Below are 14,466 nucleotides of genomic sequence, written 5' to 3'. Positions count from 1 at the left end.
AAAAGAGAAATATAACACTCTATTCTAAATCGGAATATTTCATCTTTATTTTCGTCACACTATAGTTATTTTTGTGACTATATTGCATTACATAACTGTCTATCGATATCTCTTAATCGATGCGCGAAAGGGAAATACTTTCTCTTACTCTTTTATCATCGATCGTATTATTTTATATCACACGTATATGTGTCATCGAAATTATTATCTTTATTCGACATTTTATTTCTTCTTTATCGGCTCTTTTTCGAAGTGTCTTTCATTGCACGCCGCGCAGATAATCTACCCACGTTCCTTTCTCGAAGACCAATCTGTTGGCGGGAGAAGGGAAAGATATACGGAGAGAACCTTCGATTCGATCTCGATTACTAAAGGAGGAAAGAATAAGGGGATATTCCGCACCGCGGAGAGAGCGTCGAGTGAATAACTAAAAACGTTTAACATAATATCTGATCCGGCGGAAGAAGCCCCAAGGCGCTCTTTTGCCGGAACCGTATCTTATTTCGAACCCAAAGGCTGCCGGCGACAAATGCAATTTTTTCAGCAGGGCGGAATCAAATGAGGGGATCCCGACCGCTATTGGTAATTTCGCTTTTACTCCGCCACGTATCTATGCTATCTTCCTTTTTTTTTCTTTTCTTATTCCTTTCCCGTTTCTTTCTCATCCTCTTTTTCTAGATCATTGTCAATCCTGTCACACTGTTTTCTTCATCAATGACTATTGCTCTCGTTTTTTTCGATTGTTCAATAATTCTTTGAATCCATCTTATTTTAAATTGGAATGAATCAGAGTTATCTGTGTAATTTGCTCGTATTGAGTTTCACAAGAGGGAAATTCGCAGAAATTATTGTTATCTATTTATCTATCTATATCCTGCATAATTCGTAAAACGCAAATATTGGCAGAAGTTATTACACAAGCTTATTCAAATGCACAACAATGTGTAAATAGCCAGCCGGTTCCTGCTTTTACATATATAAATGTGTGAGGTAGTTTGATGCTTGTTCGCTCGTACTTTGCTGATATTTTGTGCCGAATCAGCTGTCCAGGAAACGCATAGGATTTATTGTCTCTCGTGTGATTTAACGTCACCGAGTTATAGGAGCGTGAAAAAAGAGAGCATGGGATGGAGAGAGAGAGAAAGAGAAAAAAAGAGAGGGATGAGAGTGGTTTCTCTCTAGGTTTTCGCGATGGAAGAGTCGAACGAAACACTTTTCGCCATCGATGTCGCGATAGAATGGGCCTCGATTTTTTATAACAAGCCCACCTCACTTTAAGATGCGTATCCGCGATATGCGGAGCAAAAATAATAAATATTCCCGGCGTGTAGGAGGAGAAGAGAGAGACGGGGTATATGTATACTGAATACGAAAGACAGAGTACGGTTGAATACGAAAGGCGAAAAGGCGAGGTAGAATTGTAAAAGGAGGTAGGCAAAAGAAGATTTCACCGAAAAGCCAATATCACGTTCTTAAAATAAAAGGCGAAAGATTCGACTTTGAAAGTTTATTCGAGTGTAGTTTCAACCGTTACTTACTACAAACGCGCCGAGCGCGAATTCAGGACCTGTTTAACGCCGAAGCGTCATGGGTAAAGTCCGAAGGATTAAGAGGACCGAGATACCGCTTGTCGTAATGATAGCCTCGACCCTGCGTCGCTATACGTAACTATGAAACCTATGCAAATTCCTTTCCCAAACCCGCATTAACGGATTTAAAAGCGATATATGCATCGCGGTCCGCTCGCAACTTATGGTGCAGCATCAAGGATGCATCTCGCGAATCACAAATAGAGAGCTCTTTGGCACTATTGATAAAATCTTTTGCATTCTCAAACATTGATTAATTTATTGATACGTATAATAAAATAGAACTCTAATACAATTAAAAAATTAAACTTTGAATGAAGCTTCCCCTCTATTTATTAATATTAGAGTTTTTCGCAGATGATATAAAAATTCAATGAATATACGGCTTTCTTATTCGCTTTTTTATTTTTTCCTTTATGTAAGAATCTATTTCCACTTGCGATTTATAATGTAGCATCCATTCGACGTATCAAATACAAAAGTCTCTGGAGGATTCTATTACGCTACAAAATCCTTCAAATTCTTTTTTTTTTTTATCAGTGCATGAGTTTGGCGATAATACACACTTACACACATGGCCTGTCCAGTTGCTATTTTCTTATTTTTCCCTGGTATAAGAGTTAGTCTACTTCCACACTTCTGCCGCGTTTGTTCCTAACGCTGGAGAAGACTCTAGAGGGCTTCTCTAGTGCTGTTGAAAGAGAAGAAGGTTTATCGGTAGGACAATGCCGCGGATATAGGTAACGCTCTCTCATAGAGACGTCTTGAGGAACAATGTGTTGTTTCGTGCAGTCCAAGAATTTCAGGAAACGAAAGTGCACGTGAACATGCGATGGTGCGGATCGGTTAGTATTAATGGAATGCCGGGTATCAAGATTTTCCAAAGTTGACGTCCGTTATGCTTAATTACACCGAGATATACTGCCTTGAGTTCCATTTCACTTAATGATATAGATGCACGAGACGGAGCTCGCACTCTAATGTAGTTGCAGAATACTAATTTGTGGAATTCTATGCCTATGTAACGAATAATAATATTAATATTATTTCGTGTATATTAATATTACGGTATAACGAAATAACTGAATATTATTTGTGTTTTGTCTAATAAAATATTTCATTACTAATGTTATGCAATTCGGATATATTTTTTATTAACAATTAGACTTGTATATAAATTGAATAATCTTTGAAGTGTTTTTCCAAATATTTAAATATTGATAGAAAAATAGATAGTAATATTCTGTAAATTATTAATTATTAGCTACTTGTGGAATTTGTTCATCGAAAATTTATTTTCGCGACTCCCAAATATATATCCTATTTATGAAATGTGTACCATCATTAATTTAATAATACACAATCTTATAGCAGCGAATATTTTCGGATTTTCGGTATTACGTGAGACAACGAGTCGAAGTTCAGTAACCGTTTGTGTATTTTAAGGCGTGGCTGTCCTAATTTGGAAGCACGATGTCGTGCCCGAAATTCTGTTGACCTCACGGCATTCGGTGCAGAAATTGGATTATTCGTGTTTGGTGTAGACCCTTAACTGGCTTAACCACTTCATACTCCTTGTCGAACGTCGGTAGTTATTCCAAGACAAAGTGTTCGATGCAGATCACTCAGAATTCGCTAGAGAACCTCGTAATTCGATTAATTTCAGCTAACTCGCTTTTGCATCTCCAGTCACTATCGATAAGTCTCAGCGTCGTTTCTATGAGTTATATATATATATATATTGTTAGTCAATTTGTAAGAATAACAATGGAACGCTCTCAGGAATGGTCTTAAAACTACTGCAAGCAATGTCAATCTTGTATTAATGTGTGTGTGTTCGTATGAAACGATATAGAGGATCATTTAAATATATACCGTGGTATCTTCTTCTTGGTATCTAAAATGTCAAACACAATTGCACACTTGTAGTATATTAAAAATATTGACAAAGCAATTAAACGGAATTGAAAGATTTTTAATTGACTCTAAACGTATAATAAAGTTTTTCTTGAAGCGCTGCGCTGTTGCGATACCGGAGATAAGAACGACCTTCTCTCTTTCTGACCGGTCCTAAGAATTAAAGGAAGAAAGTACCATTATATCGCGAAATGGACTTTTAAAAGTTGGCAACAGAATGCGAGCAGCTCTTATTGTTCATTTTAATTACTTCCGCGAAAATACACTTTGGATCGCGCTCGTCTAAAAATCGTACCACGGGACCTATCATTTTAGCAGCGTATTAAAACAAAAATATTGCAAAAACATATTGGGGTACAACTCTCGCCGATTTTATTTCGAAGCATTGCCATCTATCATGGAATTTGACGCGGCACAATCGATTCTCTATCGAGTTTCGGTCAGTGATATATCATTTTCAACGGCATTAAAATAGCAACATCCGATATCTCGACGTACAACCGACACTCCGGATTGTCGGCGAAGATTCTCCGCGTATATATACATACCACTCTCCTACGCTTTTCCCCGAAATTTTGCACAGATGTATCTTTAATGCGATATCGATCCCCGCACGTCGTGGTGGAACTCGTCATGAAATGTACGTACGAAACTGACGACATCATGAGACACAATGGGAAAGCATAGCGCCCCTAGCAGCTGCAAGGGCTGTAAGAAGTTTGCGAATCCTTCCCACTGAGTTTAACCTCAATCACTTATGTAACGGAGTTACTGCTAGTATATATATTCCGCCTATCTCTCCAGACAAAAACCCCTCTTACGTTCACACACCTTAATCTGCGGTATACATGTTTGTTGGTGTCTCTTCTTGGCCTCTTCTGCAATTCTAACAAGAATCGTCAGGATTGTTCTTTATGCAAGATATTTGCTGACAAAATACGTTTGGTGTATATAGCGCGATGTTTCTTGTTGAAAAGTGAAGAAATTGAATGGCGTAGAAGCGCTATTTTTTGTATATTTCTTCAAAGTTTTTTTTAAATTAAATATCTCGGTAACGTATATTTTCAAGCAAAATAATATCGAAGTAGAGTTTATTTATAATTAATTATTTATATACGCCTTTTATTTTGAGCTTCACCATTGCATTTTATTTTTGTTTTTTTATACTTTTCTAATTTCTTTATTTTTATTTTTTTAGAGATATATTTGATAACAGAGAGCCAGAAAATAAAACTAACGATAACTGCTTCGAGAGAATTAAAAACACCGCGTAATAATATTACTTTCTGTGAATACAGATGACGATGAAGGAAAGACAGTGTTTGCCTTTTTTCCCTTTCTCTCTCTCTCTCTTCGAGTTAATTAAATAATCGAAAAAAGATATTAATTCCGTCTGCTTTAAAAAGTTTTCTTTTTGCGATCTGTCGCTTTTCATTACTTCCAAATTATCCATGTACAGATGAGTACGAAGGCGTAGAAATCGCTGCGAAAGAGTATCGTAATGAAGATACTTTATCGGATCCAATTATCGTCGAGAGTGCATTCGTCGTGCGCTTTAACGAGCATCTGAACCCTTGTGCCTGCAAATGTATCGACTCGTTGCAGAAAATATGGAAACGCATATTTCTTTCGGATATGATTGCATTACATACGTTTTATATTTATACGTTTTCGTCGATCTCTTGTAATGCGAAAACAAATAGTTGTATTCATAAAATTGTTTCGATATACATATATATATATATATATATATTTTTTTTTTGTTCATACACATTTCGCTCTAGGGTTAAGAAACTCGATTCTTTTCATTAATGACCATTCGCGCGTTTAGTATGTGCGTGATTTGTTTCGACGCAATCGAAAATGCGATCAGCAATGAACGGCATATCGTCGCCGAGTGTTGAAATATCGCTCTTGTCCTTTTTTTCGATGCTGTCGAGACAGTAATTACGTCGATGCATGGCCGACATGACACAGCGCCTCGCGGATGACAGGGAACGATCGTAATGACGCAGTAAATGAATATTTCCGTGCCATTGTGACAGAATAGAAAAATGACAGCAGATACGGGGAAAATTGTTAGTCAACAGCGGATGAGCGTTAGTGCAAAACTACCTGCGCCTGATGTACGTATATGTGTTTGCGGGGGGTATATGTAAATTTAATTGCCGTTATTGTTCGATGGCGTTTTAGGGCGCGCTCATTCTTGCTTATCATATCCCGCGTCGCGGACGAGCACAAGCATTTACACCGGTTCGTATCGGAAATGCTATTTATCATCGTTACGTTATCGGCATCAGTGGATATAAGCGTTAAAGCAAATTGAATTTTATAATGTTTTTTTTTAATGTTGCATTAAAGATTATTCTTCTTATCACATAGGTTTAAATTTACAGATTAAAATCGTAGAAAGAAAAAACAACTCGAGTCACACGTAACGCAACTTTATTTATTGAAAAAAGAAATTGAATAATTGCGTTTGCGTCGCGAGAAGGAAAGTTGCGAATATTCGAAACTCTGTAAACATTGTATGACGCGATCGATCCGAGGAAGAATACCGAGCTCGGAATTGTCCGTCGAAAATTCCGCTCGTCCAAGGTTTCCAAGACAAATCCAAGAGATCGTTGGCGGTGAACGAACGAAGCGGGCTCCGTTTGTAAGGAAGCAGGAGGGCGCGGTTCTCCATTTGTTTCGTTTCCCGCAAACGCTCCATTAGTGAGAGAACGTCGGCTATCGAATCGTACAATTCTTTCGGTTGGAGTTTCCAAAGGGGGAAAAAAACTAATACCGAATGGTTTGCTTTCACACAGTTTGGCTTTCTATTTCGGGGTGCACGCGCGATCGTTTCATATACGTATAAAACTGTTACAACGTTAAAGCGGTGTCCATTTAACGATGACATGTAATTTCCTGTATATATAGAATTTCTCTCGAAAATTTATCCTAGAGAAATTTCATTCACCGCGGAGAGTTGTACGAGAAAATAATGTATCTTATAAATATAAATATAAATTTATCGAATAAACGCAGAAGAGAAATGTCGAAATAAAGCGACAAATTTTGAGCGATAAAATTTAAACCGACAGCTAGCGCACGCTTTGCAAATATTTTCCGCAGTACTCGTGTATTTTATGAAACTAAAGTACATTTGCCGGTACCTGGCGATATAACGCTTATTTCCATTATCCGAAAGCTACAACATCTCTATAGAGGAAAAAAATGTCGCTCTTGCGTATATATCGGATGAGATGAGTGCACTCGAAAGCATCCGGATTCGATGATTTACAACGCGCGACGAGTACGGAAGACTCTTCCCGCCGGTATAAGAGAGCAAACGCTAATTAAATCGGAAGTAATTAACGAGGGCGTTTGACCGAACGAGCGATTAAACTGTGGTAGTTTACGTACCGGCACAAACGAACTCCCACGAATCATTCGTGGATTTACGACGATTTCAACTCCGGTAGACAGAAATTTGCGCGAGTTGCGGCGTACGCGCGAGCTCTCTTCTCTTCTTACAGCTAGGCGTTTGTTCGTGCAAATATGCCCCGGCTGATGGGAATCTACCGGTGATTAATCGACCAACGCCGGCTCTATCTATACGCGCAGCCTTTCCAGGAAAATAATCGCGCGACCTCCTTATTATTGTCAGATCGACTGCTCGATGAAAATGTTATTTACCGCTGCCAGCTGATTACTACTCGTGTCAGCACTACTGGTGCCGTCTGTAGATCTCGATAACGCATTTCGATCTGCGAGCACAAATGTACGCCCAAGCAACCTACATATGCATAAAAAAAAGTATTGTTGTATATATCACTGTTTAAAAAAAATAAAGAAAAAAACAACATGTGGATGGCAAATTTCAGCGACGAGAGAGTGCGAGAGACGCGCACATTACGTCGTGTAATGGTACTCGAGAGAAGTTAGTAGTTACATCCAGGTGCGGATGGCAAGTGTTGTAAGGTAATAAGTTGTCGGTGTAATAATTCTCGCGAGTCGCTATTAAAACCAACTTGTCTCGCTCGCGATAAATCTCTGTTCGTCGCGACTAATACTGGAGAGAGAGAGTTTCTGAAAAGCAATCAACTGTATCAAGATTCTCCTACTTTCGTAAAATTGGAGCGGGAGTTGCGTTACGCGCTCTTTACGCTTATCTATTTGATGACCGGCAAGAAACCGGCAGAAATCCTAAAGCGAGGAATCGTGCGCTTTTGCAGCGCCGCTGCCGGCGATTTACCACCGCAAGAAAGGCAGCCGGCGGAGAGATGAAAAAGCCTGAGTGAATTTGCGGGATATTTTTACCCATCGTGGCTTTAACCAATCCTATTTACACTAAAAGACCGGCCGAGAATTTTCTCTAATTATTATGAAGCGTTAATAACCGTTTTTCTACCCATTATTCCTTCCTTCTATTTTATATTAATACTTGTAGTTTTTTATATTATTATTTTTTATATTATCGACGGATTTTTTATTATTAAAAAACGCAATTGATTAAAATAATCGACAGACTGCTCTCTTCGACCTGAGTTCGTTCGTCCCAAACGGCGGGGCTCGATCTGACTTTTCGTGAAAAATTTTCCATGGGAAATAACGAAGATCAGCGCGACGGTTAACGGAGCGAAAATTGACACGAGCGACGTCGTGTCGTACCGTTTGAGATTCTCTTAGGAAGATTGCCTTTCGCGATTGTCGCTTCCACTTCTCCGCGGAAGTTGCGATATTATCGCCTCGATAGAAAAAAAACAGAGGACGTCAGAGGCACAATGAAAAAATATAATCGGTTCCAGGGGTGCCGAGTGATAAGAGACGAGAAGGAAGAGGAGAGAAAGCGCGAATGCAAACGAATTTAAATCGACCTCTCCGGAGAGGGCGAGGATAGGATACTAACCCCCGTGGATACTCGCTAACGACGAGGGGGTTTTTGGACTTGGGGGATGGAATGGGATATAGGAGAGGGGAGAAAGAGGAGAGAGGGGTCAGCATTCCTCCGTATGAAACGAGCCGGACTTAGTGCAGTATCCAGAGTTAGAAAAGCAAAAGCAATTAAGATAGTTACTTGGTTATGAGACAAAAAGACGAAGCGGAACGAAGGGGTAGGAAGGTAATTACCGTGGTAACGGCTTGCCTCGACCGTGTGACCGTATCTCGCGGAGCGTGGTAGCTTCTGGGGAAATTAGTGCTGGAAAAATTCATGCCCGCGGAAGATTTGCGTAAATTAATTTACGACGTACCGAGCCGGAGAAAAAGAGGATAAAATTCAATTTTTAGACCGACCTGAGCTCGGTCGCGGATCGAGGACATTCCGCCGATTGTTGCTTCTGCTGACGAATCGCTAAACGATCTAGTCCCGTGGATATATATTGCATATATATCACAAAAAATTAAATTAAAAGAAATTATATATAATAGGAATTTATACACACACAAAGTAAATTAGTAAAAAATTATAATATGTTAATCTGCTGCTATTTATTAAATGGAGCGTAGAGCGTGTTTTTCTTGTCAGGTTTTAATTTTTCTTCTGATAAAAGCTTTATTTAAAAATTTGTTTTCTTACTACGAACTTCTTTTATACATATATACATAATACTTGCTTAAATTTAGTGCAGTTCGCGCTTTCTTTTTAAACACTCTGCTGGAAACTGCTAAACAGAAATTGGGGATAATGATAACACGTTCCGCAGTGTCAGCGCGAAAGAGATAGTTGCTTGAAATCTCCCCTCCTTTCGTCGACATGTAGATGCGCATTAAGTTCTCTCATAATGTTCCTATAACATTAAAGCAAATTTCAAGGCCCATGCGGGATTCAAGATGCCGTTTGCCTCCGCTAATCCCTCTTGGGAAGTATAACGAATATCACTTTATAAGGAATAATTAACGAGAGCGCGCGCACTCGAGAATCGGATAAAATAATTGGCCGGCAGTTTGCAGTTGGCGAGCATAAATATTCTCGCGTTTTCCTCGAGTCTGTCACAATCGAGACATTACGCGGGATTTGTGCCGTAATTAACATTAATTCCTTCTGTGATTTAGCGTCTAATGGAAAACGCTCGTGCGCCCGTGCGACTCAATGCGCCATGAAATTCGAAAAATTATCGCGCCACGCCTCTCCTTCTCTCTACCTCCTGCGCAAAAAGATGGAGGTGGAGTGAGAAATTTATGGTTTTTCGTAAGCATGCCGGCGGAATCGGTATGGAAACTTTTTACGGCGTACTTTTGACGAAGTTCGAAAAGTAACGAGGCACGTTTGCATCGTTCCTGCTGCTGCTGCAATTGTTCGGAAACTCCGTCCGGTTAATCCGACAATGCGCGGACCTTCTCTCTTAGATACGAAGAGAAAATTGCGTGCGAAGCCTCGTTACTCGTCGGTTTGTGCGCGTGAGTCAATCACGATCAAAAATACACAGAACTTTTTAGATTATCAACTTGCGCACGTCAAATGGACCGCTATCTTCCTAATTGAACAACAGGAGAATAGCTCGAAAGTTTAGGAAGACGTGCATACCTGTAATTGTTTGCCAATCCGCGGAGATTTTCTCCTTTCTTTCTCCGTTCGCTAAATTATATCGATTACATTTGAAGTTCTCGCGAAGTCCCAGTACGGAATATTTTAGCGACTGCTATTATTTTACTACGCGCAGCTGTCGCGATTAACGTCTAAATACAGCTTTGCGTGCCTCCGCGTCTGCGACAGAAATTAGTCATTAGCTCGCGCAAGTTTATGAATTCGCGCTGAAATAGCGTGCGAAATTATAGCTGAACAGAAGAGCCTCGGATATATAAAATGGATTGTTCTCCCGAGATCGCGCTCGCGATAAGAAAAGAAAGGATCCGCCTCGAATTTTTTTTTTCTTTTTGCACTTATTTGCGCAAGAAACAATCGCGCACGCCAAAACGTGCGATTACAGTTTTATTTTCTTAGGAGATTTGCTATGGATTTTACGAGCGTGTACTGCGGCTGCGAGTGGTCTCGTTGCGCGTTCAAACGACAGCGATTCTCGTTGACCGAGAATCTTTATAGCGCGAATCGTCATGTCTCTATGCGTTCCCTTCCTCGATTTTTTATTTTTCTTACTTGTGTATCGTTGTACGCTTTATCAAAGACGATCGATGGCGTTGCAGATTATTATTTCTTCGCCGTATATGCTCGTTACAGCGAATAGCTTTTACACGCATCCCGCATTTTTGATAATTTATATCTTCCCTGTATATACTTTTTTTTTATTCATGGAAGTGCATTGCGGCGTATTAATCGGCACAGGGTTCAGAACATATTCCTTACGGTTCCGCGGATTGGGGCGGGAATATAGCGATGTTAAGCAAGAGAGAGAGAGTGCACAGAGAGTCCGAGTTTTTAGTGGTAGTTTCTAGAGAACTTTGAAGAGAACGTGTGCTTTAAAATTCCGTTGAGATATCTTCCAACACGAAATGTTTCCCAGTCGACTCATTTCGCCGTGAGTGACTTTGATGTTACTTTTGAAGAAATTTAGTTTTAAACCAAACCGATATATATATATATATATATATATATATATATATATAGTATATCATGTACCTTAAAATTCTTGATCCGCCAACCATCTGCATGAATAAAGGGAAAATAAGCTATATAATTTATTCTATGATTCTATGTGTATGTACGTATACATGCAGCGCATGAGCTGTTGCAGGTGACGAGATTCGCGATCGATAAATTAAATATTTAAAAATATACTGCTATCTCAATTTGATTTTGCATCTCTTAATTAGTAAATGGTCGCGTTATTTAATTCAAGTGCCCCATTTCACGATAGAGTGAGTTATGATGGCTATTTATTGATTAACGAACTAAAATGGAAGTCTTTGGCACATTTTATAAGATCGCTTTTCATTGATTATGAATGTCGCTATATGAAAAAATTTCATTTATTTTGACGAATATGTGTGTGCGCGTGTATGTATATTATACTCACGAAGAATGAACCGAATCTCATTTTCTCTCGTCTTTGATATTAATATAAAACAGCCATATCAATCGGGTAATCAATCATATAACTTTTAAATCTGTAAATTATTCATGCAGACAAGGTAATCTCAATGCTTTTTTTTGTACTTTGGCAGATAAAACAAATAATAGCTTAGATAAACCTTTTGTTCTGTAAAAAAAGATAATGAATTCTCTCTCTAAAAAAAACTAGAATGTGCGCATAAATTTTAGAATAGAGGGAAAAGAGGAGGAGCATAAATGGAGAATATAATTCACTCTCTCTAGAATGAAAGAAAATTTGTCGTGCGAGGAGAAATTTAAGATCGAGGAAACATTATTTTGCGTGATAAATTCGTCATTCGTATTTGCGAGGATGGACGGAATAAGGTGTTTGCAAAGATGTACATTCGAATATCCCAGATGCTTATCCAAACGACGTAGCTCAAAGAGATGAGGGACGAACGTGATTTCTGCCAATCGCAGAAGAGAAAAAGGCTGGATGCGCTAAAGGAGCACACTTGGCAGGCTCGAACTTGCACGTATGAATACGCACGCGTGATTCGAATACCGAGTTTTGCGAAACTCGCGCAGCGGAAGCTTTCCGAGGGCTTTCGAGAGAGGGAGGGAGAGATTGCGGTGGGAATCTCTTGAATTACCTCGCGATGACCTAATACCGCATCGTGGTGTCCGGCGTGGTTTTATCACACACGATCGACACACGATTCTCCGCGATATAGCACAGCACATGCCTCGCTAGTGCTTATACGAAATCACGCGCGAAATCCTTTTGCCTGATGTTGTCCGCTCGTGCATGGATTTTCATAAAACTTTTTGATCTACGATGCCCTTTTTATTACCGAAGCGAAATAATAGTGCGTGCACGGGCGGGTTCGGGTGTATCGAAAAGGTGGAGAAAAAAAATTGAACTCGTTAGAAAGAAAATTGGATGCCCGGCTATTCAGGATTCTCCGCGATGCAATATGACGTAACGCGCGCTTACTCCCTCGGGTATATTTTGCGTTGCAAATTACGATCCGACCGTGTAAAAATTTTAAAAGTCGATCGAAAGCTACGGTGTTGGCTGTAGTCGCGCGTATATTAATCTCCCCCTTAAAGTATTCAAGCGGGATACAGTTCACCGCGAACTCCTCCGGGGTAGCTCTCGCTACGCTGATGTACATTGATTACTGTTTGTGATTGAAAGATATTAAATGCTTGCTGATGCGAATGAATAAGGAGTACGATGGAAAATGGAGTGCGATGGATTAAGAAAAAGGAAAAAGAAAAGGTCAACTCGATAGCGCCTTGCCCCTTACAACGCTTGAAGAATTTTTTTACACCCTGGCCTTACGAGAAAGAACGAGAGGAATAACGCGCTGTAAAGTCGACAAACGTCCAGTTCCATTCTCGGATTTTATTCGCTCTACGTTGAAATTGTCCTGACGCGGGTAAATTCCGGATCGATAAACCCGCGAATACGTCGTCATCGCGAAACCGTCCGCTTTTCCTCGATCGCACATTCCCTCGGCAACTCTCTGTGCGATCACGTTTGTTTTTATCGTATCGATAACGTTCGCCGCGCGATGAACGTAATAAACGGATCTCTATGTGTTCGCAGATGCCATGAATTCGATGGTGGAAGAGGTGGTCGTGGAAGCGGGGAAGAACGTCACGCTGGGCTGTCCGGGTGTGACGGAGGATTCCCTGGTGTTGATGCTCGAATGGCGGGCGAACGGGATGCTGCTGCTCGAATTTAAGAGCGCAAGTACAATCATTGTACGGCGAACGGAACAGAACAGAGTGTCTCTCTTGTTGGAAAATTATTCGTTACAACTGCATCCCGTCACCGCCGCCGACAGCGGCACATACGAATGTCACGTGAACAACCGGAGTCCGCTGGAAGGTGTGATCAAGCTCATCGTACGAGGTAAGTGGCGGCATGTTCTTAATCCCCTTTCCTTTTCTGCTTCTTTTCGAGGAAATAAGTCTAATTGGATAAATCTAATAGAATCGATAATAGGTAATAGGTGTGCGCTGATGTCACTAATCGAATAACAATGGTTCCTCGAATTTTAATATATACATATGTATATAATAATACAAATAAGCTGTACGCTAATTAAAACAGGCTAATTAACGTTGACTGATCGCGGTTTCGTTTTGAATAGGCATGTCTGCCTCGCGGCCATGATATATGTAAGGCTCCATTAACGGATTAATCTCCTTCACAATGATAATTGTCTCACGCATATCCTCAATGTATACGCGGTTCTAATGCCAGGAGGGGTAAGTCCGATTGAATTTGCCAGCGTGGCCATTTCCAATGGTGCGCTGGATTACGTCTACGCTGATTCATCCGTGTATATACAACTGCTGTCATAACTAGTGAGACGGGGTTTCGAGCATATGAATAGAGTCCTGTACGAATGTCCTGTGCAGCATCGACCTAGATCAGGTTTAACCGAACCTACATTCATCGTATGATATCGCCTCGGGAAAGCGTTACTTAAGGTGTAAAGGTGTTTGAGTTCAGAAGATCGTCTTATCGTTCACGATTACTCTCCTCGAATCCTAGTATTTGCACATAATTCGATAGTTCTCGAAAGGAGGAGAGAGTAGGAAAACGATTATTATTATTATCATCATTGTCATTATATTATTCTCATTCCCATTATTATTATTATTATTATTATCAGGCATGGTACAGGACTTTATTAGATCCGTTGCTCATTCGTTGTTTCATTATTACATGCGCTAATTGCATATTGATTATTGCGTGAGAATCTCTATTACGACTAACTGATATTGTTAATGAGATATACCATCCGATCTTATACATATACCTATTATATCATCGAAACATGCATTAGCAATTTCGATATGCCATTCGGATAGAATGTATGTCCAATCTATAATTTGTAATATTTTATTCAAACGAGAAAAATGTTTGATCAAAGTATAAAATTTCGGACTATGCAAATATAAAAA

General features: G+C 39.8%; 1 protein-coding gene across 5 annotated transcripts in view; it reads left to right on the top strand.

Moving 5' to 3' along the window:
* LOC145940300 (putative receptor-type tyrosine-protein phosphatase mosPTP-1) overlaps window positions 1-14,466 on the top strand; it is a 294,710-nt gene that overhangs the window by 67,684 nt on the left and 212,560 nt on the right. For all 5 annotated transcript variants that reach the window (XR_014425988.1, XM_083045236.1, XM_083045234.1 and 2 more), the window contains one exon: window positions 13,097-13,405. Coding sequence is in view for 4 of the 5 variants with exons in the window: in XM_083045234.1 (XP_082901360.1) it covers window positions 13,097-13,405 (309 nt within the window). In the remaining variant the exon portion in view is untranslated. The remainder of the gene's footprint in view (window positions 1-13,096; window positions 13,406-14,466) is intronic.

The sequence above is a fragment of the Prenolepis imparis genome, unplaced genomic scaffold (genome assembly GCF_030444845.1).
Source record: "Prenolepis imparis isolate NDT839.2.m4 unplaced genomic scaffold, iyPreImpa1.0 SCAF_9, whole genome shotgun sequence".
NCBI lineage: Eukaryota > Metazoa > Arthropoda > Insecta > Hymenoptera > Formicidae > Prenolepis > Prenolepis imparis.
Note: the sequence above shows the minus strand (reverse complement) of the source record. Positions and strands in the feature narration are given on the sequence as shown.